The 26,703-nt window shown below is 35.4% G+C and overlaps 1 protein-coding gene across 1 annotated transcript; it reads right to left on the bottom strand.

The window, feature by feature from the left end:
• Positions 1–650: 650 nt before the first annotated feature.
• On the bottom strand, positions 651–26,696 carry LOC106878161 (uncharacterized). The gene is made up of 13 exons (XM_014927304.3): positions 26,484–26,696; positions 22,889–22,974; positions 19,722–19,834; positions 18,532–18,715; positions 16,276–16,380; positions 10,499–10,575; positions 9,644–9,757; positions 6,791–6,887; positions 4,774–4,942; positions 3,649–3,740; positions 3,078–3,245; positions 2,245–2,370; positions 651–821 (listed from the first exon to the last, which is right to left on the bottom strand). The coding sequence occupies exons 1-13, from the start codon at positions 26,581–26,583 to the stop codon at positions 783–785; spliced, it is 1,470 nt and encodes a 489-aa protein (XP_014782790.1). The 5' UTR covers positions 26,584–26,696; the 3' UTR covers positions 651–782.
• Between the last annotated feature and the right edge of the window lie 7 nt (positions 26,697–26,703).

The following is a 26,703-nucleotide window of genomic DNA, read 5'->3' on the forward strand; positions in this document are numbered from 1 at the left end:
TAGAAAGGAATGAGTGCAATTTATAATCCCACTGGCATTAGAGAGGTTGTCTTCAAGGAGTAAAGTATCCCAACTGCACTGTACCTGTTTCTTGCTGCCCTAAATAGGTTGTCTTCACTACAGCTGGAAAGACACATCTCTCTATAATGTAAAGCAGTGATTTTCACTACTAAGGAGACTCTCAGAGTGCCAGCCGAAGGTGTGTACCTGGTTACCAAGTGAGCACTTGCTGGAAATATAAGACAAATGGGCATGAGGTTGTTTCCATTACATGAAGGGTAGGTATATAAGTTTATATAATTTTTAACACTGGAACTCAAAGTAGATAAAGCTAAGTAATATAATGTAAATATTGGGTTAAAAAAACCCTGGGATGGAAAAAGTCCAAGGGTTTTTTTAACTTAACATACACGTGCTATCATTTATAGCTTTATCTAACCACATTAAAATGATTTGTTAAAATTATTTAATTTATGTCTCTCAAACTCTCTAAATTGTTATGGCGTAAACAATATATATATATCATTTAATATATAATTATATTTATACACACACACAAACATAAAGCTATATATATATATATATATATATATATATATATATATATATATTCATATACATACATGCATGTGCATGTGCATGTATGTGCATGTGATGTTTATAAATTGTATGTATATGCTATGTTTGAGTGCTTCGCATGTATGTGCATGTTATGTGTCCAGATAATATGTAAACTTTATGTGTCTACATTCTTTTGGATATATCTTCTCAGAAATCCTACATCAATGTTGTTGAAATTCATCAAGTTCCTGGTCAACATTCTAGAAGGAAAAGCAGAAACATATTTAGCAAGAGACATAGTTCATTAAAAAAAAAAAAATCATTAATATGTCCAAGTTGTGTAATAATATTTGAAATCTAGAGAAATCTAAAAGTACTTCCTCCAACACACAACAAATTTCTATTATTTCGGGGAATGCAACTATCAGCTCATAGAAGTATGACTGAAAATGTATACATACAAGAAAATAATATATTGATTTGGTCCATGAAAAAAATTATGCTCATTTATAGTAAAGTAAACAAGCCTACCATTGCTAAATAAGTCATACAACATTATTTAAACAGCTATGAACAGCAGAACTGGTGAGAAGACTAGATATCTAAATTGACTAATTTAGAATATTTAGATTGTAGTTTAAGTGCCTTGGATCTAAATCATATCAGGAATTATTTTGCTTTCAATTTTTTGCACATTCAAAAGGTAACTATGATCAATTTTGAGTTTACTAACATTTCAATTTAGAGATAAAATATATATTTTCATCAGTCTTTTCATATATTTCAGTTATTTTCACTCCAAATCAGCCCTAATTGTCTTGATTTACAAACAACAGAGCTTCAGCCATGACCATCTCATCTTTTCTCAAATATAATGTATCAAGGACTACGTTATTCAGTGTGTTTTCCCCTTTCTGAGGCCATATGGTGTGATTTGAAGGAAATTTGGCTATTATTTCTAATAAGTCAAGGGATCATGTGACAGCTTTTTCTCTGATTTCTTCAATATCACTGTGTATCATCATGATGTGCTGGGTTTAATAGTTAGTTTTTACCCTCTGCTGTGACACTCACCACAAACTCATACAAACCAGTTAATTTCTGGGACATGATTCTTATAATTTTCTTATAATAATGCAAGAGTGTGAGTCTGTTTTATCTATCTTTTTTTCTCTATACCTTTCACTTTGAAGTGTGAATAGCACAAATTGATTCTAACCAAACAAGGATCTTGACACAGAATGTAAACCTAGAAGGATCACTTACTATCCACATAATGAGTTGAAAATTAAGCAGGACATGTGCACCTTACTTGCCAATTATTTTAATAAAACAAACAACCATGCTATGCAATTGGTTTTTGTCAATAATTGGATTTAAGCAACACCAAACATGTAGCTTACAACTTTTTTTTATGCATTAGATTCTAAACAACCTAACATGCATCTCAACAATATTTTACCAGCAACCAAATTTCCAAAAACAAACATGTAGATCAAGTAACTATTAGCTTTAAATTTTTTTTTATATAACTTGTAGTTTAAAAAACCTTTTATCACTTCATAGCTTTTATGATTCTTCAAAAAAGAAAAGAAAAAATCTGTGAAGTTATTTTCAAATATCATGTAAGGCAAATATGTCCTTCTTTTCAAATGGATTTCAAAAACAAGAAACTATTCTTACTTCATCCCCAAGAAAGAAATAGGTCTCCAGCATTTCATTAGCTTGAGTCTGAATTGCTTCATTGGAATGGTATTCCAAACCTTCAAGATAACCAATCCCACCACATTCTTCAAACTGTTGTTGACCCTGGATATATAATGAAAACTTTAGCTAGAATCAGATGTCATACCGATGAAAAACAGTGACAACAATAAAATAACATTAATATAACAACAATAAAGAATGATGATAAAAGTAACAAAACTAGAATTGAACACTTTCTCAGTTCAAATCATATCAAATCTAACTTTCAATAATGCTTTTAAAATAGAAATGAAACTAGAGATTATATGAGGAGAAATATGAGTTTTGGCATTCATACCATTCTTTGAGCAATTACCATCAATAGAAAAATACATCAGCTTAAGCTGGGAATCAAAACAGGGTTGCATACATGTCTCAAAGAGATTTTTTCAATATACAAACTCAACATTTATCTTCAATTCCATCATTGCAAAATTGATGGATTGTTAAAATGGAGGACAAGCTCGTTAAAGAAATGCTGAAATTCTGTTAGTGATATTTTGCTCTGTCCTTAAACATAGATATTTTTCTCAGTAAATAAATTATTAAAAACAGAAAAGTCAAAGATTTCAAACGGCTTAGTGAAGGTACATCTCAATGACGTGCAAATCAAAGATACTAATGCAACTCTCTATATGGATACAACATAGGAAGAAGTGGGTTTATCTAGGTTGATTTGGCCTTCATACATGTACATAAAAGTCTGTAACTATAGATTAACAATCTAAAAGTCTATAGAATATCCAGCAAAGGAAGATTAGATAAATTACCTCAACTGTCAGTCGGCACATCATCTCACAGAAATAGAGAGCAAGACTAAGAGATTCAAGGTCTGATGATTTCAACATTACAACCATCTGTGGAATAATCTTTAAAGGAGCCAATAATGAACAATGACTGGAAGAATGGCTACCCAGGTTACACAGCAGATAAACAACCTGAAGATTAATACAAGAGAGATTACTATAATAAAAATACTGATGACAATGATTTTCACAATAGCACAAATTTCATAAATTTATAGGTGGTGGTGGTGGTAGGCAGGAGCTAGGTTAGTAGCTGAATTAATCGTAATACATGCATAGTCTGATTTTCTGGAGGATGAGAGGCAAAGAGGAAATTATGGCAATTGAACTTATATTACTAGAAATAGATCCAGTAATGAGAAACAAAAACTTAGGAACTTGTGTCAGCAATAGTTATCTTCAAAAGTTCAATACATTGAGTTACACAAGTTAATGTACCAACAGATATATGGTAGCAATTATGGATCTAAAAAGGTTCACAGAGAAAATGTACACAATGTAGGTCAATGATTAAACTATATTTTAAAGAACTTACTTCAATTCGAATGTCAAAAGTAGACACCAGAAGCTTAGTTACAGATGATAGAAGGTCTGAATGCAAAATTCTCATTGAAACATCAGCAATAGCTATGAAGAAAAGAAAAATATAAAAATGAAAGCAATAGAAATAAATAACTTTAAATAGTAATTGGAAGAAAAAAATTACATTTTTGAGAAAGAAAGAAACAACAGTTTTGGATAATTATTTTCATTAAATAGAACAGAATAATTTAAGTTTACAGGCCTCAGACATCAGATATTGATGTCACATAAAAGTTCTCTTCTTTTTGGTTCTTTTTTTTCACATTTAATTTATTGCTGGTATTACTATTGCATTACTAAATTGGACACATTTTTTTCTATGGCTATGAATTATCATCAATCAATATTCTGTAATAAACTTGATCACTAAGCAGCATTATTGCCAGTTTTACTACATCTTTTATCTAGTGTGGATTTAAGATCTTGATTCCCAGTATCCACCCAGCCAAATTATATATGAATGGAATGTTTTGCTAAATAAGGCTATCGAGGTTGTTTATATTGACAGTTAACAGAATATAAAGAACCATTTACTAAAGTGTGATGGCAGTGAAACAAGAAACAAAAGAGCTATACCAACTGTGAACTTGCAGTATAATAGCATAATCTTTGGAGGTTTAGTGTAAGTTAACTAGAGAAAGTAGCACAGAATTAAATACAATAGTTAATGCAGCCAAATCAAATGAATTAGATAGCTGATAATGTTTATAGAAAACTTAGAATGAGGTGGATCTGATCATAGTAATATGAAATGAATTAAAAAATCAAGATGTGAAAAATGCATTGTACACATAGTCAACTCTAGTCAGAATAGAAAAACAGACGTTAACACAATAAATGAAGGCTATCTGAAGTCAATGCTTATCAGTGGATTCTACTTTTCACTTAATCTGTTTTTAGTCACAAATTGCGATCTAATTTCACATCATTTTACGTATTCTTAGTGTTGAAAGTGCTATATTTACATTAGTTGATAGACCTAAAATTTGCACATGCTGAAAAAAAGTCGTCTGCCAGAGGACCAAAAGAAAAAGAAAAGCCTATTTCTTAAGCAGAAGTTAGAGGAAAAGATACTAACCTGCCATATTAGAAAGAACCCACAATGTTTCTTTGATAATATGCCGGTGTTTGGAGTGAAGGAAGGCATTTAGTGATGAGAAGAAGTCAGGATCATTGGCTGCTTGTACACTATAATCATCTTGTCCAGCACAGATATTTCCCACTGCCCGCAACAAAGGAGTTATCACCTGCAACAATAAACATATTCACAATAACATTAGTAGGGGATTTATTTATTTGCCCCCAAAAATGTAGCATTTTTGGAAGATCTCTCCCAACAATCATCATCATTTAACGTCTGCTTTCCATGCTGGCATGGGTTGGATGGTTTGACTGGGGACTGGTGAGCCAGATGGCTGCCCTTCCTAACGCCAACCACTCTGGGAGTGTAGTGAGTGCTTTTACATTCCACCGGCATGAGGGCCAGTCAGGCGGTACTGGCAACGGCCACACTCAAATGGTGTTTTTACGTGTACCTGCACAGGAGCCAGTCCAGTGGCACTGGCAACACCCTCGCTCGAATGTTGTTTTCCACGTACCACCGACACAAGTGCCTGTAAGGCGACGCTGGTAACGATCACGCTCGAATGGTGCTTTTTACGTGCCACCAGCACGGGGGCCAGTCAGCAGCCCTGGCAACGATCACGCTCAGATGGTGCTCTTAGCACTCCACTAGCACAGATGCCAGTCATGCGGTGCTGTCATCGAATTTGATTTCGATTTCACTTGCCTCAACCAGTCTTCACAAGCAGAGTTTAGTGTCCAATGAAAGAAAGGTATGCCTAAGTGGGCTAGTTACACCACTGGCATAGGCCACAGGTTATGGCCTCACTTGGCTTGTCAGGTCTTCTCAAACACAATATTTGCAATTTCTTTTCATTTGGTATAAAAGAAAGAAATATAATTGATCAAATTACCTCCCTATGACTAACACCTTTACAAATCCTGAACAAACACATACACAGATGAATCCAACTAAATTTGAATTAAGAATTAAATACTTTGCACCATCTAAATCAATCCTACTGTTTTAACCATCTAACAGCCAATCAATATCTAATCATTTTTACAGATTTATAAAGGAAATTTACAAGGGATGATCCATGCCTTATTTAACAACATTAGTAACACAAGTGAACTGAAATAAAACTATCGACAATTATAACTGGTAAAATACGATAGTTTATTATTAGTAAACTACATTTCAATAATCGTGTGAAGTAGAGAATTCATTTGAGAAATACTTCATACAACACTTTACAAAAAAGTCTACAAATACAATCAGGTCTTTCTGTCAGTTATTAATAATTTTTTCAATAGCAAAACAGCGAAAAACATACAAATGACAGAATCTCATTGCCACTAATTGTTGAAGTGAAACTGAATGTAAAAGGCTGGAATAGATACGACAAGGCATCTTATCTGATACTAAAATAATTCTGCCAATCCACTGCCATGGATTGGTACTTTTTTTTATTGATCCTACTAGGATGGAAGGAAAAGCTAACCTTAGCAAGATTGAACGCAGAGCAGAAAGTCAAAATATATACTGAAAGGTATTCTACCTAATACTTTAATAATTCTGCCAAACTATGTGTGCATATATACAAACACACACAAATATCTATATATATTAATAAGGGGATGGCAGATAAATCAGTGTATTGAGCAAAAATATGATGATATTTTGCCTGCCTTAGCTATTTGATAAATAAGAGATTGATAAAATGAATACTAGAGTACCAAAGTCAATAAAATCAATTAAACTTCTGAATATGGTATCCCAGTATGGACACAGTACAATGATGAAAATCAGTGAAAAAATAAAGATCAATTCACTGAAAAGTAAATATGCTTAGGTTAACAAACTTATTAGATCTTAAGATATCAAGAATAAATTTGCTTGAAGCTATATAACATTTGGAGAAAGGAAGCTAGATTAGGAAATAGATATAGATACAGGTTGTAAAATAAACCCTAGAAACGAATAATTTTTCCTCCTCAGTATATAGCATTCAGTAAAAATCCAAACTAACCTGTCCATTGTTTTGTTCTTCAGCAGCATAATTGTCAAGCAGATTTAGCAATCTTGTAAGAAGTCCAACAGCTACAAGCTCATCAACATATTCACTACTGCAAAGTAAATGGTTTCCAAAGATTACAAAGAAGTATTAGAAAGCGTAGTATGCATGCATATACATATGCACTAGTTACTCGTTTAACTAATCAAGTTGTTGCTGTTTAGCCACTGGTTGTGTTCATCCCAGAGGTATACATCATCATCATCATCATCATCATCGTTTAACGTCCGCTTTCCATGCTAGCATGGGTTGGACGATTTGACTGAGGACTGGTGAAACCGGATGGCAACACCAGGCTCCAATCTAATTTGGCAGAGTTTCTACAGCTGGATGTCCTTCCTAACGCCAACCACTCAGAGAGTGTAGTGGGTGCTTTTACGTGTCACCCGCACAAGGGCCAGTCAGGCGGTACTGGCAACGGCCACGCTCAAAGTGGTGTCTTTTATGTGCCACCCGCACAAGAGCCAGTCCAGGGGCACTGGCAATGATCTCGCTCGAAAATCCTATGAAGGCCAGTCAGGCGGTACTGGCAACGGCCACGCTCAAAATGGTGCATCCCGTGTGCCACCCGCACAAGAGCCAGTCCAGGGGCACTGGCAACGATCTCACTTGGCTTGCCGGGTCTTCTCACGCACAGCACATTTCCAAAGGTCTCGGCAAGTAGTCATCGCCTTGGTGAGGCCCAATGTTCAAAGGTCTTGCCTCACCACCTCAGTCCAGGTCTTCCTGGGCCTACCTCTTCCACGGATTCCCTCAACTGTTAGGGTGTGGCACTTTTTCACGCAGCTATCTTCATTCATTCTCACCACATGTCCATACCAGTGCAATCGTCTCTCTTGCACACCACAACTGATGCTTCTTATGTTCAGCTTTTCTCTCAAGATACTTACACTCTGACGGGTATGCACACTGACATTACACATCCAGCAGAGCATACTGGCTTCGTTCCTTGCGAGCTTATGCATGTCCTCAGCAGTCACAGCCCATGTAGTATGGCTGTTCGTACATATGCGTCATACAGTCTGCCTTTTACTCTGAGTGAGAGTCCCTTTGTTGCCAGCAGGGGTACGAGCTCTCTAAACTTTGCCCAGGCTATTCTTATTCTAGCAGCTACACTTTCAGCGCACCCACCCCCACTACTAACTTGGTCACCCAGATAGCGGAAGCTATCGACTACCTCTAGTTTTTCTCCCTGGAATGAGATAGAAGTTGTTTCCTGTTTGTTTACAGTGTTTATTGCACCTGAACATCTGCCACATACAAAAACTAACTTCGTAGTTAATCTGCCTTTGATATTGCTGCACCTCTTATGTGTCCATAGCTTGCACTGGGTACATCTTATAGAGTTACTACCTACTCCTTTTCTACATACTGAGCAGGGCCATCTACCTGAAGGGGTTTGTGTTTTATCTACCTTCCTACTTATTAGGATTTTGGTTTTTGCTAGGTTGACTCTAAGGCCCTTCGATTCTAGTCCTTGCTTCCACACCTGAAACTTCTCCTCTAGTTCTGATAGTGACTCCGCAATTAGTGCAAGGTCATCAGCATAGAGGAGCTCCCAGGGGCAACCTGTCTTGAATTCCTCTGTGATTGCCTGGAGGACTATGATAAATAGGAGGGAGCTGAGGACGGAACTTTGGTGGACCCCTACCTCTACCCGGAATTCATTACTGTACTCATTTCCAACCCTCACCTTACTGGCAGCATCTCTGTACATGGCTCGCACAGCTCTCACTAACCATTCTTCTATCCCAAGTTTCCTCATTGACCACCAGATAAGGGATCGGGGGACCCTGTCAAAGGCTTTCTCCATGTCAATGAAGGCCAGGTACAGAGGTTTATCCCTGGCTAGGTATTTCTCCTGCAGCTGTCTCACTAGAAATATGGCATCAGTGGTGCTTTTACCTGGCACGAACCCAAACTGCATCTCATCTAAATTGATTCGCTCCCTAATTAGCTGGGCTATGACCCTCTCCGTAACTTTCAAAACCTGATCTAAGAGCTTGATGCCTCTGTAATTATTTGTATCTAAAGCGTCACCTTTACCTTTGTAGCAGTTGACTATGGTGCTGCTACACCAGTCATTGGGTATGACTCCTTCGTGTATCACCTGGTTCGTAATACGGGTGACTAGGCTGTAGCCAACACTGCCAGATATTTTGAGCATCTCTGCAGTGATTCCTGATGGGCCGGGGGCTTTCCCTGTCTTCATACTCTTAATTGCTTTATCTACCCTGGTACTGTCAACTCGGATAGCTGGTCCCTCTGTTGGGTCGACATACGGCAGGCTCTCTTTCTCCCATTCATTCTCTTTATTAAGCAATCTATCATAGTGGCATCTCCAGACCTCTTTCTTTGCAGCCTCATTTAGTGCAAGCATACCATCATCCATGCGAACACATTTCTCTCCTACGACATCACTATTCTCTCTCCTACACTGTCTTGCAACAAGAAATACCTCTGGAGAAGATTAAGTTGCTTTTTTAACAAGTTGAGCAACAACACAGAAGCCTCCCATGTTGGCTGGCTGATCAGGAAGGTGTAATCCTAATAACTGGCCAAACATTACCATCATCAACACAAACTTAAAAGAGATGTTTCACAGGTATGGAATTACAAAGGCCTCAAACTGATGAACAAAGTTTTGAAAGTGGTAGACTTTGTATATTTTTAAGTTCAAGATCAATGCAAACAAAGTAGATTAGAATGAAAATAGCTAAAACATCTTAAACTGACTTGATCAAAACTGTAATTTACAATTAATACTGAAAACCACAAAAAAGTGCATAAGTACTAATGGAAACTTACCTGGCAGTAAGGTAAGTTAATACCCAACCAAGTTCACACAAAATATCAAAGGAGTTGAAATGAATATGCAAGAAAGGAATGATGTTGGATAATATGTTATTATCAAGCATCGTTCTACAATGAAATAAAACAAAGAATCAGCTGGTAAAATAACTGCAAATCATTCATATTAAGAGTGTAATAAGCAATTATCTTAATAATTAAATCAGATATTTTCCACCATCATCATCATTTAATGTCTATGTTCCATGCTGGCATGAGCTGAAAATTTTGACAGGATAGGCCCAAGAACTGTTTGGCATGGTTTCTACAGCTGGACGCTCTTTCCAATGCCAACCACTTTACAGTGTGTACTGGGTGCTTTTAACATGCCACTAACACTAATGAGATAGTCATGCAGCTTGCAAGACTACAAACCATGAGTGGGGAGGGAGAACTTTATGCCAGGAAAATAAGTAGACAGATAAAGTACAAGAGAAAAGGGTTGGAGCAAAGCAGGTTTCTTGTTCAAGACTACTCACATTTTAAAAGAGGGGTTGTTTGATTAGGATGAGGACTGGAAATTAGTGATGCCAAATCAATAATTGAAGCAGTATAATTTGGAAATTATTTTTAAAATGTCACCAAAATAGCCACAGGGTTTCATTAGCAATAGAAATGTTGAGTCCAACCAATGCTAGCATGAGAAAAGGACATTAAATTATGATGATGGTGATACTACAAAATGAGAGAAACAATCAAATTATGCTAAGTGTGAAAATATACCATTTTAATAGAAATGTTTCAAATGAAATCATGAGTAGGAAGAACTGAAATTAAACATAAAAATCTTCAATCTGTTTTGTTCATAAATACCTTTGTATGCTTGGATTTTCTCTGGCAAGGTTAGAGAGAGCAAAAGAGGCTGATTGGACAACAGAAGGCACAGGTGACTGAAATTGAATAGTTAATGATATTTAACTTGATACATTTTGAATCCAGTCATTTCTTTTTAAATATTGCATGTTAACATATCAATTATAACTCTGAAGACAGCAATTTAAAAACAACTACAGTTTGGATTTGACATAGCAATAATGATTTTTAATATAAACACAAGATCACTAATTTTAGGGAGAGAGGATAAAGTTGATTAAATTGACCCTAATAACCCACAAAAGGATGAAAGGCAAAGTTGACTTTGGTGAAATTTAAACTCAGAATGTAAAGGACTCTAAGTGAATACCACAAAACATTTTATCTGACTAAAGATTCTACAAACAATGCCCCAAACTTTGGGAGAGCATATACGGCCCATTAAATCAACTGTAGTACTTGACTGATACTATTTTACCATCATCAGAAAGATGAAAGGCACTGTCAACATTAGTAAAATTTTAATGACTAGCTGGAGCCATGAAAACTTCATGGAAAACATAAAAAACGTAAGCATCTGTAAATTGTGTGCTGGTACCATGAGAAATGTTTCTATATTGTGACACTTGAGGAATAGAGAAAGAAGTGTAAAACCGATAACTATATAATCCAACCAAAATATCTCAGCTACGCAAACATAAATAGAATAACTATATAGGCCTTAAAATATATCAAACATACTCAAAGAACCTTCTTGGTTTAGTGGTACAGAACATTCTTTTACTTGTTTCAGTCATTTTGCTGTGGCCATGCTGGAGCACCACCCTTTAGTTAAGAAATCAACCCCTGGTCTCATTCCCTGTAAACCTGGTGCTTATTCTATCAGTCTCTTCTGCCAAACAGCTAAGTTACAGGAATGCAAACACACCAACATCTGTTGCCAAGCAATGGTGGTGGAGGGACACAGAGACAAACACATAAATGAGCGGGGGCTTGTTTGTAGAGGAAACGTTAAACGTGCCTGAAAAAAAAAAAAAACATGGTCTTTCCTCCCAACTAAAAGGCATGAAAAACTATGAAAGAAGGCAAATAAGTACCAGGAGTAGGAGGAAAGAGAGAACTAACAGTCGATCATTCTAGAACTCCCAGAATGAAAATGTAAACACTTGGAAGACTTTCCCTCTATGCATTACTAAATGTCTTTCTCTTTTCTTCATTGTTAAAAGTAAAGAAGCTAGAAAAGATCAATTGTATTTCAGTCTAGTTATCATTTTAAATGACTGAAGCTTTCCTTTCTCTGTTTTTATTGCTTCACTCCTTTTCTCTATGGTTAAGAGTGAAGGTATGTGGCTCAGAGGTTAGGAGTATTCAGCCCACAATTCCCAGTGGCATGCTGTGTTCTTGAGCAAGGTACTCTACTTCATCTTGCTGCAGTCCATTCAGCTGGCAAAAATGAGATGTAGCTGTAATTCAAAGGGGCTAGCCTTGTCACATTCTGTGTGAGGCTGAATCTCCCTGAGAACGTTATGGTATGCATGTCTGTAGAGTACTCAGCCACTTGCGTGTTAATTTTATGAGCAGACTATTCCATTGATCAGATAAACAGGAACCTCATCATTATAAGCGATCGAGTGCCATTTTTTAAAAAGTGTGAAAGAAAAAGAAATGTTCCATATTGTGAGGCAAAAATGTCATGCGTTTAGAATAAGCAGTGAAAGTTAAGATGAAATAATTGCTACTCCGCCGTGTAGTGACTTTGCCCTCGATTCACACTCAGTTTGATAACAACTGCCTGTGCATCAGTGTTTATCTGGGGGATCTTGGCCTCCAGATCTGTGAGACCTACAAATGCCACTGTTAGGAATGGATTAACACCCATAGTGACCCTAACGACTAAAAAGATTTTCCTGCCCCTATATAGGATCTTTTTCATTTTCTTTCCACCACTTAAAAGTTTATCTTACTCCAGTCCACTCAGCTGGCCAAAATGAGTTGTAGCTGTAAGTGAAAGGGGCCAGCCTTGTCATATTCTGTGTGAGGCTGAATCTCCCTGAGAACTATGTTAATGGTATGCATGTCTGTTGAGTACTCAGCCACGTACAAGTTAATTTTATCCTCATATGGTAATGAAAAGTGAAAGTGACATCTAATATTAGTTGTAGTTATTTGTCTTTGATTTAACAATATGTCTATGTATTCATGTATCAACTTTTCTTTCGATCTATGTATCTACTGTCTCTCTCACTTCCTGTGTCCCTCCTCTCTCCCGTTTTTAATTTAACAATGTGTGTATACATCTATGCAACTACTTTTCTTTTGATCTATGTATCTATGCATCAGTCTACTCTGAAAATACTGATAAACATTTTACCTCTCCCTTTAACTGTAGAAAAGTAACAGTAACATCCACAGCTATTTGCTGAGAGAGAGAGAGAGAGAGAGAGAGAGAGAGAGGCAGACAAAATAACTGTCAGACAGACAGATAGGCAACATTTCTTTTTGCAATTATCATATATCATTGAAAAAGAAAAGTTTTCCATTTTCTGTATGAGAATGGTTCCATTGTCTTGCACTATTATTCTCTATCCACTCCCTTCCTTCACTCAATCTTTCTCTCTAAATCCCCCCCCCCCATATCTCCTTGCCTTTAACTGTCCTCCTGCGTTTAACACATATTTCTCTTACCTCTCAGCGCTATCACTCTCCCCTCTATATCTCTCTTACTTCCTCTTCTTTGCCGCTTTGCCTCTCACTTCAACTATACCTCCTCTGCTTCTGTTCCTCTCTTCTCTCCTGCTTTGCCACTCATTTCAAGTATACCTAATTTGCTTAACACTTTTTATTTCTCTTTTTCTTTGTACCTCTCCCTTCAACTTTTTACCTCTTTGTGTGAGGTGTGACACACACCACAGGTACATACAAAAATAAAAAGAACTAAGCATATTAATATTATTGATAATCATTTGTTTTACATCAATTTTTCTATGCTGGCATGGGTTGGATGGATACTTATTTGAAACAGTATTTTACGACAAGATGTTCTTTCCGTTATCAAACCATACCTGTTTTTCAAGGGACTTTTTTTTAATTCTACTAAATTTCAAAAGAGCTGAGCGACAGGACATGGTTCACAGAGAATATAAACCTCATATTACCATTTTCTATTCAAACATTCTCATGTAAAAGAGTGAAAATGACAACATGCACACACACACACATATACACAATGGGCTTTCATACCAATTTCACTCTTGAGGGATTGGACAGCCCATGGTGCTATGCAGTTGGGCTGAATCAAAGACCATATGGTTACAAAGCAAACTTTTTAACCACACAGCCATTTAAGCTTGATGTACCAGCTTGATACAATGTATTAAATGTTCTAGGATTTGGAGATATCCAAAATATTTGTAAATCTACTCTACAATGAGTGTAACTAATTAGATCCAAAAATCAAATCCTCCATTCTAACAGTATGTACTAGATTCTATCTTCAGACAAAGTCTGTGATAAAAATCATGAGATGCAACATGCAAGTGTACTAAAGACAAATGTAGCAATTATAGAGAACTACAATGTTCTTTCCACCACTGTAGTATTTTTCCAACTGAATTTAGCAAAGTTGAATGGCCCAAGAAAAGACTTGAGAATAAAACTGAAATGTAACAACACATTACAGTTATTGCTCACAATAGTTTGTCTCTTTACATGATAATACTTATTTACAGTAAGGTAAGCTAAACTATCAAGAGTTATATATTGTATTCTTAATTTTGTGAATGGAATTATTCCAACAGGACATCTGTTTTGGTAAACAATAACAGTTTGCAAAAAAAAAAAATAATAAGAAGAATAAGAATAATAAGAATAAGAATAATAATAATAATAATAATAATAATAATAATAATAATAACAACATCAAAACAACAGTCAATTAAGAGGCTGTTCAACTGTTCACTGACTACAAGTTTTCTCTGCTATCCTGTTATAGTGGTAGTGGTAATGATCCTCACATTCTTCATATTCTTGACACCATACCATACCATACTATACTTTCAATTTCTGTATGCTGCAAGATATTAGCAGTAACAGCTTATTACAACTATTAATAAGCTTCTAAGAGATTATCTGACCTAGAAACAGCAGCAAAAACCTTCCACTCAAATAAAGAAAAATACATTGCACAACATAGTCCCTGATAAACAAAAATATAGATGAGCACATATGGAATGCTTACAATCCAAGGTCTGTTTGATCAAGACTGACTACAGAACAAACAAAAGAACAAATATAATACTTCATGAGCATTCATAAGAAATTGTAAAATTACAAATACTGATTTACTTAATGATTTAATTGTTCTTATAGGACATGTGAGAGACACCCAACATACCTTGAATATAAGCTTATGCAACTTGTGATACTCATTCTACCAGCCTTCATACATTAACCGTATTATTTTTTTTATGGCGTATGTGTTCCCCCCAGCTGGACGGGACGCCAGTCCATCACAGCGTTACTCAAGAAACAGGAAGAAAGTGTGAGAGAAAGTTGGGGCGAAAGAGTACAACAGGGGTCGCCACCACCCCCTGCCGGAGCCGCGTGGAGCTTTTAGGTGTTTTCCCTCAATAAACACACACAATGCCTGGTCTGGGAATCGAAACCGCAATCTTCCGACTGCAAGTCCGCTGCCCTAACCACTGGGCCATTGCGCCTCCGCCATTAACCTTATTACCCAGCCATTAAACTCAAATATACCCTGAAGTGAAAATACATTGGATGTCTCTTCTAACACATACACAAAAATGCTAAATAAACACATGAGGTGGTATCAAAAAGTTCCCAGACTAGTTCTGTAGTGTGCCAACAGATGGCAACACATGGTTGTGTGCACAGTGAAAGCTAGCAGTGATCTTCATGAGGCAGTGTGCTGAGTGACACTGCAGTGTTTACTTCGCAAGTTGCGACATTTGTATTTTTGTGATCATGTGTCTGCTGTAGTCTGCAATTTTGTCAGGGACAGGAACAAAGAGCCAATGTGAAATTTTGTGTTAAACTTGGGAAGTCTGCTACAGAAACATTGAACATGCTTCAGCAAGCTTACGGCAATGAGGCAATGGGTTGTATGCAATGTTCAACTGGCACAGGCGCTTAGAACATCCTTGAAAGATGATGAGTGATCTGGAAGATCTGCCACAAGCAACACCCCAGGAAATGTGGTATTGTGCACCAAGTATTCATCCCCCAGGGCCAGACCATCAATCAAGAGTTCTACTGCGATGTTTTGAAGCGTCTTAGGACATTCGGCGAAAGCAACTGGATCTGTGAAGTGTGAAGAATTGGATACTTCATGACGACAATGCACTCTGTCACCGAGCGTCTCACCAAAAACAACACAGCATCGCTTCTGCACTTGCCCTATTTGCCAGATTTAGCATCTGTAGACTTCTATTTCTTCCCCAAGATGTAAATGCAGCTCAAAGATTACTGTTTTAACACTGTTGTCAAGATCCAGAGCGAACCACAGAATGTCCTTGACTCACTTATGGAAAATGACTTCCAGGTCGGATTCCAAAAGTGGCAGGAATGCTGGGACCGGTGTATTACTGCACAAAGTGACTATTTCAAAGGAGATGATGTTAAAATTTAGGTAAATAAGTTATTTTTTATTAAACATAACTGGTCCAGGAACTTCTTGATATCACCTCGTATGAAATGATGTCCTTGTAAAAGCTTTTCAATAATACATTAATGACATAGAAAGGAAATAAAAATACCTGCAGAAGATTTATTAATGGAGAAACAGCTCCTTGGGTATGTAAGAGGTCCTGGCATTCTTTGCTATCACCAGCCAGGTTACCAACAGCCCAAGCAGACTGATCCTAAAATGTTAAAAGGACATTACATCTGTTCATATTCACAAATTAAATAATTAAAATACATAAAGTTATAAGCTAATCAAAAACTGTATTTATACTTTATTTCTCTTTAGTGATGAATAAGCTAAGATTGCACAGCATACCAGTTTTTTCTTTTACTTGTTTCAGTCATTAGACTGCGGCCATGCTGAGGCATTACCTTGAAGAATTTTTAGTCAAATGAATCAAGCTCAGTACTTATCTTCTTTAAAGCCTGGTACTTATTCCATTGATCTCTTTTGCCAAACACACCAGACCCGGTTGTCAAGTGGGAGTGGGAGACAAACACGGACACACGACAAACTTCATTTCAGTTTCTGTCTACCAAATCCACTCACAAGGCTTTGGTTGGCCCAAGGCTATAGTAGAAGACACTTGCCCAAAGTGCCATGCAGAGGGACTGAACCCAGAAGCAAGCTTCCTAACACACAGCCAACAATATTTATAAAAAAAAAAAAACGAAGTAAATATAAAAAGAATAAAAACTGAGAGCCCAATGAGAATCAAGACAGCTCTTTTGTTAATGTCTCAGAGTAATTAACACCATACTATAAGCTCTCTAACAACGATCATATTATGTTAATAACCTTATGTCTATATTCTGGCATTGTTTCCAGTGCAAATGCTTTTACATGGCACTGACACAGGAACTTTTATGTGGCACCAGCACAGGTACTTTTACATGGCACCAGTGCCCACGAGCTCACAAGACTAGGATCTCTTGGCTGAGAGAGGGACGTAGAAGTCATACCTGTATGCATGGACAGCCACAATTTTACTTAGCCTGGCAGGTCTTCTCAAGCACAGCAAACCACCAGAAGTCACAAATTTAAATTTTATTTACTTTTAGTGTCATATAAACTACAATGAGCCAGTTAATACATGTTTATATTTTTAAAGTGTTTTGCACATACACAACCCAAACAGAAAAATAGTAAAAAAGAGAGATCACAAAAGGAAACCCATTTCGTTAATGCTTCAGTGTAATTCTAACAAAAGCAGCAACAAGGAAAATGCAAGTTCAAATTCTAATTACTCTCACTTATCCCTTTTAATATCTGCTGATGCAGTTTATATCTCCAAATACTTTTTTTTTTCAGTACCAAACAAAACAAATATTCTTATAGATAATTGAGGATAGGTTACATATAGAATAGAAAATCCATAAATGATAATAATAGTGAATTATAATTTCTCTAATAATACATGTGAAATACCAGTTATTTGACCAAACACTGATATTTTTACATAATCACAAGACCACTGAATAATGAGATAGTCATTAAGAAAGTGTGATATTCTTATCTTTCTCAATAATACTACCACAATAAAGTAAAATATCTATGACTAAGAAATAGAAACAAGTTCAAAGCTTGTTATATCCCTTAACTTGTGCCCCTCTAGAAAAGTTCACAAGGCCGCTTGAATTGGATTTTTGACAATAGAAGTAATATTAATTTGTTACTTAACACAAGTACGAAAGGGTCATTTTTGCCCCATTTCAATTTTCAATTTGTTTACTACACAAAGCATAGCAGTTAGCATGTTGGGCTTTCGTGACTTCAGGAGTTGTACCCTATGATGAATTTCATTATTTGATATGTAATATATTTTCTCAAAATTTTCACGTCTTTCTAAAGACATTGTAAAAATATTAGGTACTTCTAGTATAAAGACTGTAAAGTTTTGACTTACTAAATAAACATTAGTAAGGCAATACATAGTCGTGTGATATCACACAATCATACATTCACCCCAACAGTAAGATCAAGATATTGGTTCATAATATTACAAAGTCAAACTTTTGTTACTACTATTTTGTTTTCACCAAGACAAGGTACACTATTCTGTTAGCTTTAATAGGTCAAACTGATAATAAACACTACTTCTACTTAATGGTTGAATAGTTTGCTGTGTGGAAAGCTTATTGCAGTAATATATGTAGCAAGATCATCCAAATTTATAATAGCTTTCCTTCCCTTGGTAGTATGGAGAAAAAAATTAAAAAATAACAGTAAAAATAGAAATTATAAAAGAGAAAATACAAAATACAGCTAGTTTAAATATTATATTCTTCTCAAAGCAGTAAGCATAAAGAGTCCATTGAGTTGTTACCTGTAAGAAATGATTGTTACTGCTAAGGTATGTGATGAGGTAAGGAGCAGCTATCTTAGCAATGGCAGTTGTGTAGTGATGCATTCCAGCTGATAGGTTGGTGAGGCACCATGCAGCCTCCAACTGCACATCAGGATCTGGACCAGTAAATAAACCAACCAAACAAGGCAATACATTCTCAACACTACAATAAATACAAAACAAAACTGTTAACATTGCAATGCTAACATTTTGATGTGTTTTAGTTACATCTTTTATAACAATGATACAGTTAAAAGAATATTATCAATACCAAACAGAATCAATTTTTAAAACAAGACAGTTTTTAATTTCATGTTGCTGATATCAGAATCTTTTAGAGAAGATAAATATGCTTCAGTTATTCAAGTCTCCAAATAAAATATTCCTTCCAGTATAATAAAACCTCAGATGTGTGGTGATTGCAGTGATTAGAAGCCTAGTACATGTTATGAAAATCTGGTCTGCTTTCAAATATATAAAAATGCTACTCTGTTCTATCTTTGTGAAGAAGGACATATTCCTTAGCCAAAACCCACTATCTTTTGAATGAATGTAAAGTTTCTACTGTGATATTTGATAATAAGTTACCACTTGCACATACACAAATCCTGATAACAATTACAAAAGAATCAATCTTAAACAAAGATTTCATGAGTAATTATGTCCACATCCTAGTAACATTCCCTGCAACATAAATGAACTCACTTATATTTAATAATATTGAGTGGGGCATTACCACAGTGCCCCACACAATATTGTTATACTAATGTGTTTTGGTGTGTCTTAGTTACATCTGTTATAACTCTGATAAAGTTAAAAGAATATATTCAATACCAAACTGAGTCAATCCTCTCCTTCTTCAGATAGAACAGAGTAGCATTTTTATATATTTGAAAGCAGACCAGATTTTCATAACATGTACAAGGCTTCTAATCACTGCAAATAATGATAAAATGATACTGTATTTGCCCATGTATAAAATGCACTCTCACATAAGACAAACCCCTCAGTATCCCATTCATAGTAAGATCACATTAGAATTGCAATTTTTTGTTACAGCTAAAAAATATTTAAAAAATCTTCTGTACCAGCATATATGGCATACACACACACACACATTTATATGAATTAAATAAAATACTACATATAAAGTAAATAAAACTTGTTACCTGAAAAATGCATCAATATATAATGATCCTTGTGAAAAAGCTCTCCTTAAGAGCTGTAATTTTTCTATGCATCTATCACAGCCCTTCAGCAAATCTTGAGTAGCTGCTATCACCTGCAATAAGATCATTTAGAATTAGTTTTGATTTACATATTCCAAAAGGAACAAAAGATTTTATAAATTCCTATAGACACAAAGATAGATACTTCATTAAGACTAGCAGTAAAACAAGAACAATGACTGTTCTGGAAAAGGAAGGGGTACATAATATATATTTAAGAACATTCCTATCATGCAAAAGAAGTCTTATCAGATACTGGCAGGTAAAATTGGATGGAGCAAATGACCAAAGACAGAAAAATTGGAATAATGTACTGCCAACAGATTTATGACTTGTTAAAAAGAGTTTATGAATTAAAAAACAGAAATATTTATTGACAATAACTCAAGGAAACAGCCTAAGTGTGAAAAACAATTTACAGTGCAGTATATAAATTCTTTGAGAGAGATTATACATGGTCACAGGAAAATGTAAAACAATCAAATACGTAAATCTATACATTGATTCTCTTAGTGCTATTAGAATTTGAAACAAGTAATATGGAAAAACAAGGTGTTAAAGAATCATGATAAAAGTGAGGCAGTTGTGAGTTATAGCCATGTGACTATCTTATTTGCTAAATCACTGACAATGATAATGTGATGGCAATTCAATCAAAATTTGTGCTATACTTATCATCAGACAAGTGTATGATGATAAGTATAGCACAAATTTTGATTGACTACAGACAATTACTAAGCATTTACTTAAAAAAAAAAGAAAAGTTGGGAGCCTAACTGAGAATTGTTGTACAGAACCATAAAATACAGAAAAGAACAAGGTTATCTAGGTGAGAAGTATTTACAACAGTCATAAATTAGAAACTCAATGTACAGGAGATGGACAAAATAATGAAAACACCTTAAAATTTCAAACAAATTTATCTTAATATGGGGTAGGACCGCCTTTGGCAGTAATTACAGCTTGAATTATACGAGTTATGAACTCGTACAAAGTTTGAATTGTTTCCAAAGGGATTTTTGTCCATTCTTCAGCTAAATCAGTCACCAGTTCTTGTAGTGATGACGGTGGAGGATATCGACTCCTTATTTGTTTTTCTAAAATGTACCATAAAGGTTCAATAATATTGAGATCTGGGGACTGTGATGGCCAGACAAGATGTTCAACTTCACTAGAATGTTCCTTGTGCCATTCAGTAACAACTTTAGCTGTGTGAATTGGTGCATTATCATCCTTAAAGATTGCATTTCCCTCTAGAAATAGTTCTGCAACCATAGGACAAATTTGATCAGATAAAATGCTTAAATAGTCTTGACTGATTCTGCCATGAAGGCAAACCATTGGGCCAACGGATTTCCAAGATATTGCCCCCCCCCCCCTCATCACAAATCCTCCTCCATGTTTAACAGTTGGAAGAAGGCAGTCTGGGCCAAATGCTTGTTTTGGCTGTCTCCGCACGTATATTTGGCCGGCGGTCGGAAATATGGTAACGGATGACTTGCCCAAGAAAATAACATTCTTCCACTGCTCTAGGGACCAATTCTGTAGATTTTTACTCCACTCTAAATGCTTTGCAAGTTTGTTTTTGAAAGTAGTGGTTTTCTGATTGCAGTCCTCCCGTGAAATCCATCTTTGTGCAGCTCCTGGTGAATAGTTTTTGTGGAAACTAGGTTCTTGAGGTGGTCATTAAGCCCTGCAGTAATTTTGGGAGTTGGACTTTTGTGATCCTTTCTAACAATTTGCGTCAGAGTCCAACAGTCCCTATCAGAAAGTTTTGGTTTTCTTCCGGAGTTTTGTTTCGACAAGGAGGTTTTTCCTTCTTTCTCAAAGGCTGTCATTACTTTCGAGATAGTACTTCTTAATACACCAAACATTTTGGCTGTTTTTGTTACGCTAGCCTCTGCCATATGAGCACCAACAATTTGATTTCTTTGAAAGTCTGATAGATCTGTCATTTTAATGAATTTTAATTACCTTTTTCTAATGATGTCTGAAAAGAAACAACAATTTTAGCAAAACATATTAAGCAACACTAATAATAAATCAAAAAACATAAAAATAAACAAGCTTTTGACAGTTTTATAGATATTCAAAATTATGATGCTATGATGCTAGGTGTTTCCATTATTTTGTCCAACCCCTGTTTGTATATATTTTCATACTGAAATGCACAAAATTTTATCATTTATAATATACAAGTTCATATAAATATTAAAGAAATATAGAGGAATTATGAAAAATCTTACTGAAATCTAACTCAAAAAAGATAATAACTTGGGGTGAATTTGTCATTGACATAATTTTTACATCCAATTTTTCCAAGCTGCTATGGGTTGGATGAAGCTTATTGATGTTCTATTATCATGGCCAGAAACCCTTCTTGATGCCAACCTTTTAAGGAAGGAACTTTATTCTGCTAGTTTTCATATGTTGAACTGGAGCTACAGCACGTTAAGAAATGTCAGTACTGCCTAAGTGTTATGAAAGCAAACACATGTATCATCATCATTTCAACATCCACTTTTCCATACTTGCATGGTTCAGACAGCCTTTGTTGAGGTTGATTTTTTTAATGGCCAGATGCCCTTCATGTTGACAACCCTCACCTATTTCCAATATATATATATGATGGGCTTCCATACAATTTCAGTCAACCAAATTTTGCCAGCATGGAAAACAGACATTAAAGGATGATGATGATGATGATAATGAAGGCCTTAGTCAACTCAAGGCTATAGTAAAAGACACTTGCTCAAAGTGACCCCAATAAGATCAAACTTAAAACAATGTACTTGCCAAGTGAACTTCTTAATACCATGGCCATTCCAAGATGAAAAATAAAAATGCAGGAGAAATTGAAATTTTTAAAAACCAAACTTTAGAAAGTAAGAGTAATCAATACACAAAAATATTAACAAAAACAAATGAAACAAAAAGAATTAAGCCCCAAACAGTTCCTGTCTATATTAGCACAGAATTGATGTGGTTTTGATGACCATATTGTCTTGTAAGATGCAGAAAACAAAAAATTAAATAAAATATTGCATAATTTTTATCTTATAAAACAAGAAAAAATATTCAAAAACTGCCTCTCCTTATGATCATACCTCTTGCTCAGATATCTCATCCGTTGGTTCATCATAGCGAAAGCGTTTAGAATTAAGTATCCAGTCTCTTTTTTCTTTACGAATGACTACAAAAGAAAAAAAAGTAAAGATGGTAGTGTCAATAACCTTATTTTTCACAGAAAACCAATTGACTCAAAACAAAATTTGCTAAAACAGAAAAATATCACATTAATTTCATTCCATTAACCACATCTTTTATAAACACACAAAGTTCACGTATTTTAATTTTCAGAAACACAAAAACTTCATCCTGTCTCTATCACAGCCCTGTACTTATGTATAGTTAATTAACCATCTCATCAGTTTATTCATTACAGACCTAGCTGATGAAAACTCAAAACCATTAATATTCTATTCATCTGACATTCCTTTTAACTTTTTGTTAGCCCCCCACTTCATTTGCTTATGTTGCTCATCTTTTCAGATGTGTAGGCTTTTATAGGTTTACATTATATAGCAACTGCCCATTACTGAACAATTAGTCACCATGCTCAAACAATGTACATCAGTCTGCAGTTGATTATATCAATTCCTGTATTGAACTAGTACTTACAAGGGTGGCTGAAAAGTTCATCATCATCATCATCGTTTAATGTCCGCTTTCCATGCTAGCATGGGTTGGACGATTTGACTGAGGACTGGTGAACCAGATGGCTACACCAGGTTCCAATCTGATTTGGCAGAGTTTCTACAGCTGGATGCCCTTCCTAATGCCGTGAAATCTTGCATGCATTCACTTCAACTCTTACTAATAATTGCATTGTTTCTTTTCAAATAAACTGACATCTGACTCTTCAAAGAAGGCTTCAAAAGTAACTAGTAGTGACTTCTGTGGTGTTATCAAGTACCTGCAGAAAATAGGTTTAGTCCCCAAGGACATTCATCCTGATGTGCTTCCTACATTAGAGGATGACTCTCTAGCTTTATCAACAGTGCAAAAGTGGGCAGCTGAATTAAGGAAGGGAAGGGAGAATCCTTAAGATGACCCAAGATCTGGATGTCCTGCAACTGCCTCCACCAAGGAAAACAGGGTGATAGATGAGAGGCAACTGACTAAAATTACATAGCTAATGCAGTTAGCATATCCTGTGAGAGTTGAGAACATTCTGTGCAATGAACTTGGCATGATGAAGGTTTCTGCTTGTTGGGTGCCACATCTGACACCTTCTGGTTAGCCATTATTAGCAACATTTTTGCATTGCACCTTGAATTAATATCTGGATCCAAAGTTTGCATCTGCTCAATCATCGTCCCAATTTAGCTTCTCTCTCTCATCAATAACTTTTAGTCAATCAACACCAATTATGACCATTGATGATTTCATTCCACCTTTTAAATCAGTTATTAATATGTTAGTTACATCCACTGAACAACCACACTGTTGATGCCACGCTAGTAGGAATCTGACAATTTAATAATAAACACATTTCTTAATTAAAGTAATTATATATTTACTTATTGAATACCACCAGCATTTATTCTATGAATCAATAAGAAAAACAAGACAAAAAATATCCCTACACTTCTTAAAACCTTAACATTGATACTAAGGTCAGATACGTGAAATAAAGCACCTGTCAAGTACTGGAGTCGATAGCATCAACCCCAGTTCTTAACTGGTACTTTATTTTATCGACCCTAGAAGGATGTAATGCGCAAAGGTGACCTTGGTGGGACTTGAACTCGGAAAAAAAAAAAGAACTGTAACTGAATACCATATAGGGACAAGGCTTAAATTTGAGGTTCAGGTATACACAATTATACTGATACCAATATTTGACTAACAATTATTGTATAAACCCTGGAAGAATGAAACACAAAGTTGAACTATTCAGAATTCGAAATCTGAATGTGAAGGGTTCCAACAAAAATACCACATGGCAAACTACTCTCCAATTTTTTTTTTTCAAAACTCGATTTAGCACTTTTAATATATTAAGAAACGAATCAATGAAAATGAAATTTTCAAACGCTCACGCATAAACAGGATCTACAGACACGTAGAACAAAATCTAAGATAGCAGATGGGATAATACGGAACAGAATCACATGAACAATACTATCGCAGAACTCTTCTAACTCCAGTCAGCATTAAAAAACAAATAAACAAAAAACATATAACGCATGTTAAAAGCGATAGCAATAAGGACGATAATGATGCTAGAAATTTAAATATCATTACGGTTATAGGTTGTGAAAAAAAAACAAACAAACTATATAATCGTTCGAATTAATAGATATAGCAGCCAAATTTCCCTCAAATCACAGCCTATCATCTTCAAAATAGGAAAGACATTAAACGGGCCTGAAGAAAAAAGATGGGGGTAGTCAATGCTAATATATTTCTTTGCTCATAGGTATATTCGATAACTCGAGTGATACAACAACAACAATAAACCATAACTTTACATAAAAGTGTTTACTACAGGATACAACCACACTTAAAAAATTAAGACATGTTAACTGACACATGGTTAGCATTATATTCTATAAGTTTATATAGTAAGCATTAGATACTGTGCGCTTTTATTCAGTAAACAAGTGGTAAATTGAATAAATTGTTTACTCGTTAAAACTCAAGTCATATATGTTATACATATTCGCGGCAGTAATGATTATAATTGACAGAGTGACGGGAAAAAAAGCCTTCTGTAGAACTCAATCCGATACCGCAACGAAGAGTAACTTCATTCGAATTGTTTAGAAAAGTATGAAGCTTGAAGATTAGGAACTAGGAAAATTCTAACAAAAATATGTCTCTCCTAATACATTAGCAACACGTATAAAGCATTCCATCCAAGAATTTAAACCGGCCTGCGAACAGAAAATGCCAAAGATTTACCACTGCACAAAACATAGTGACGTGACAATTGCAATAGATTGAAGTTAATTTTGATTATTGCAACAAGTGAGTCAAGCGCAAATTCTTCAGCGAAGACCGAAAATTAGAAGAAATTGTGGAAATGCTGTAAGAAATTAATGTTTTGGTATAAGAATTAGGTAGGATCTGAAAGAAAATGATAAAGGCGAGGAAAATAAGATGTTTATAAGAATCAGTAAATAGATGGCAGCACGGAGATAATATGGTCAACAGAGGCAAATGAAAGTATCCTGTCACTGAAAAAAGAACTCTTACTTTATTGTTGACACTTTCCATTTCTACTTACAGAAAACACTACTACTTCAAACCCAAAACGATTTAGTTACTAAAGGAATAGTTTACTAGAACCATATCAAAAACGGTTTTAAATGACAAAAATCATTATAATAATCTAAAGTTTATTTGAATAGGATCCGATAAACACAATGTGGCTACTGATGCAATATAACAAATTAGTAAATAATACAAAGATTAAGGTTAAAAGTAGATTAATCAACAAAAATAATCGCAAAACAAGGAGTCTGAGACAGAATTTTAATGAAAATAATGATGTAATTGAAGTTGGTGCAGCGAGAGTTCTATAGCGGCGTATCGTTAATTAGACAGCTGCAGATAATACATGTATTTATCGTTGGATACGAACGCAATACTAATTCTATTCCATACGAAAAATAAAACAGTATCAATATTCACCGATTTCATCTTCTCTCCGTCGATGACGAAGTTCATCAATCCCACCGCAGGTGCCAGTACGGCGAGAGTAGGTTTTGAATCGCTCCTTTCGCGACGACATGAGCTAGCTCTATGACGGCTTACTTCCCTTATTTACCCTGTACCATAGTGATTACGCTCTAATCATTAAGTTATTCAGATATTTTTTTTAATTGTCAACTCTTCACTCCTTTTTTTATAT

The sequence above is a fragment of the Octopus bimaculoides genome, chromosome 1, assembly GCF_046866305.1.
Source record: "Octopus bimaculoides isolate indiv1 chromosome 1, ASM4686630v1, whole genome shotgun sequence".
Lineage (NCBI taxonomy): Eukaryota > Metazoa > Mollusca > Cephalopoda > Octopoda > Octopodidae > Octopus > Octopus bimaculoides.

Excerpts from the sequence above, each read along its gene's own strand:
- LOC106878161 (XM_014927304.3), bottom strand. The coding sequence starts at position 26,583 with ATGTCGTCGCGAAAGGAGCGATTCAAAACCTACTCTCGCCGTACTGGC. Across the intron at positions 19,835-22,888 it reads ATGAGATATCTGAGCAAGAG|GTGATAGCAGCTACTCAAGA; the intron begins GTATGATCATAA and ends ATCTTATTGCAG. Across the intron at positions 6,888-9,643 it reads TTAACTTACCTTACTGCCAG|TAGTGAATATGTTGATGAGC; the intron begins GTAAGTTTCCAT and ends TTTACTTTGCAG.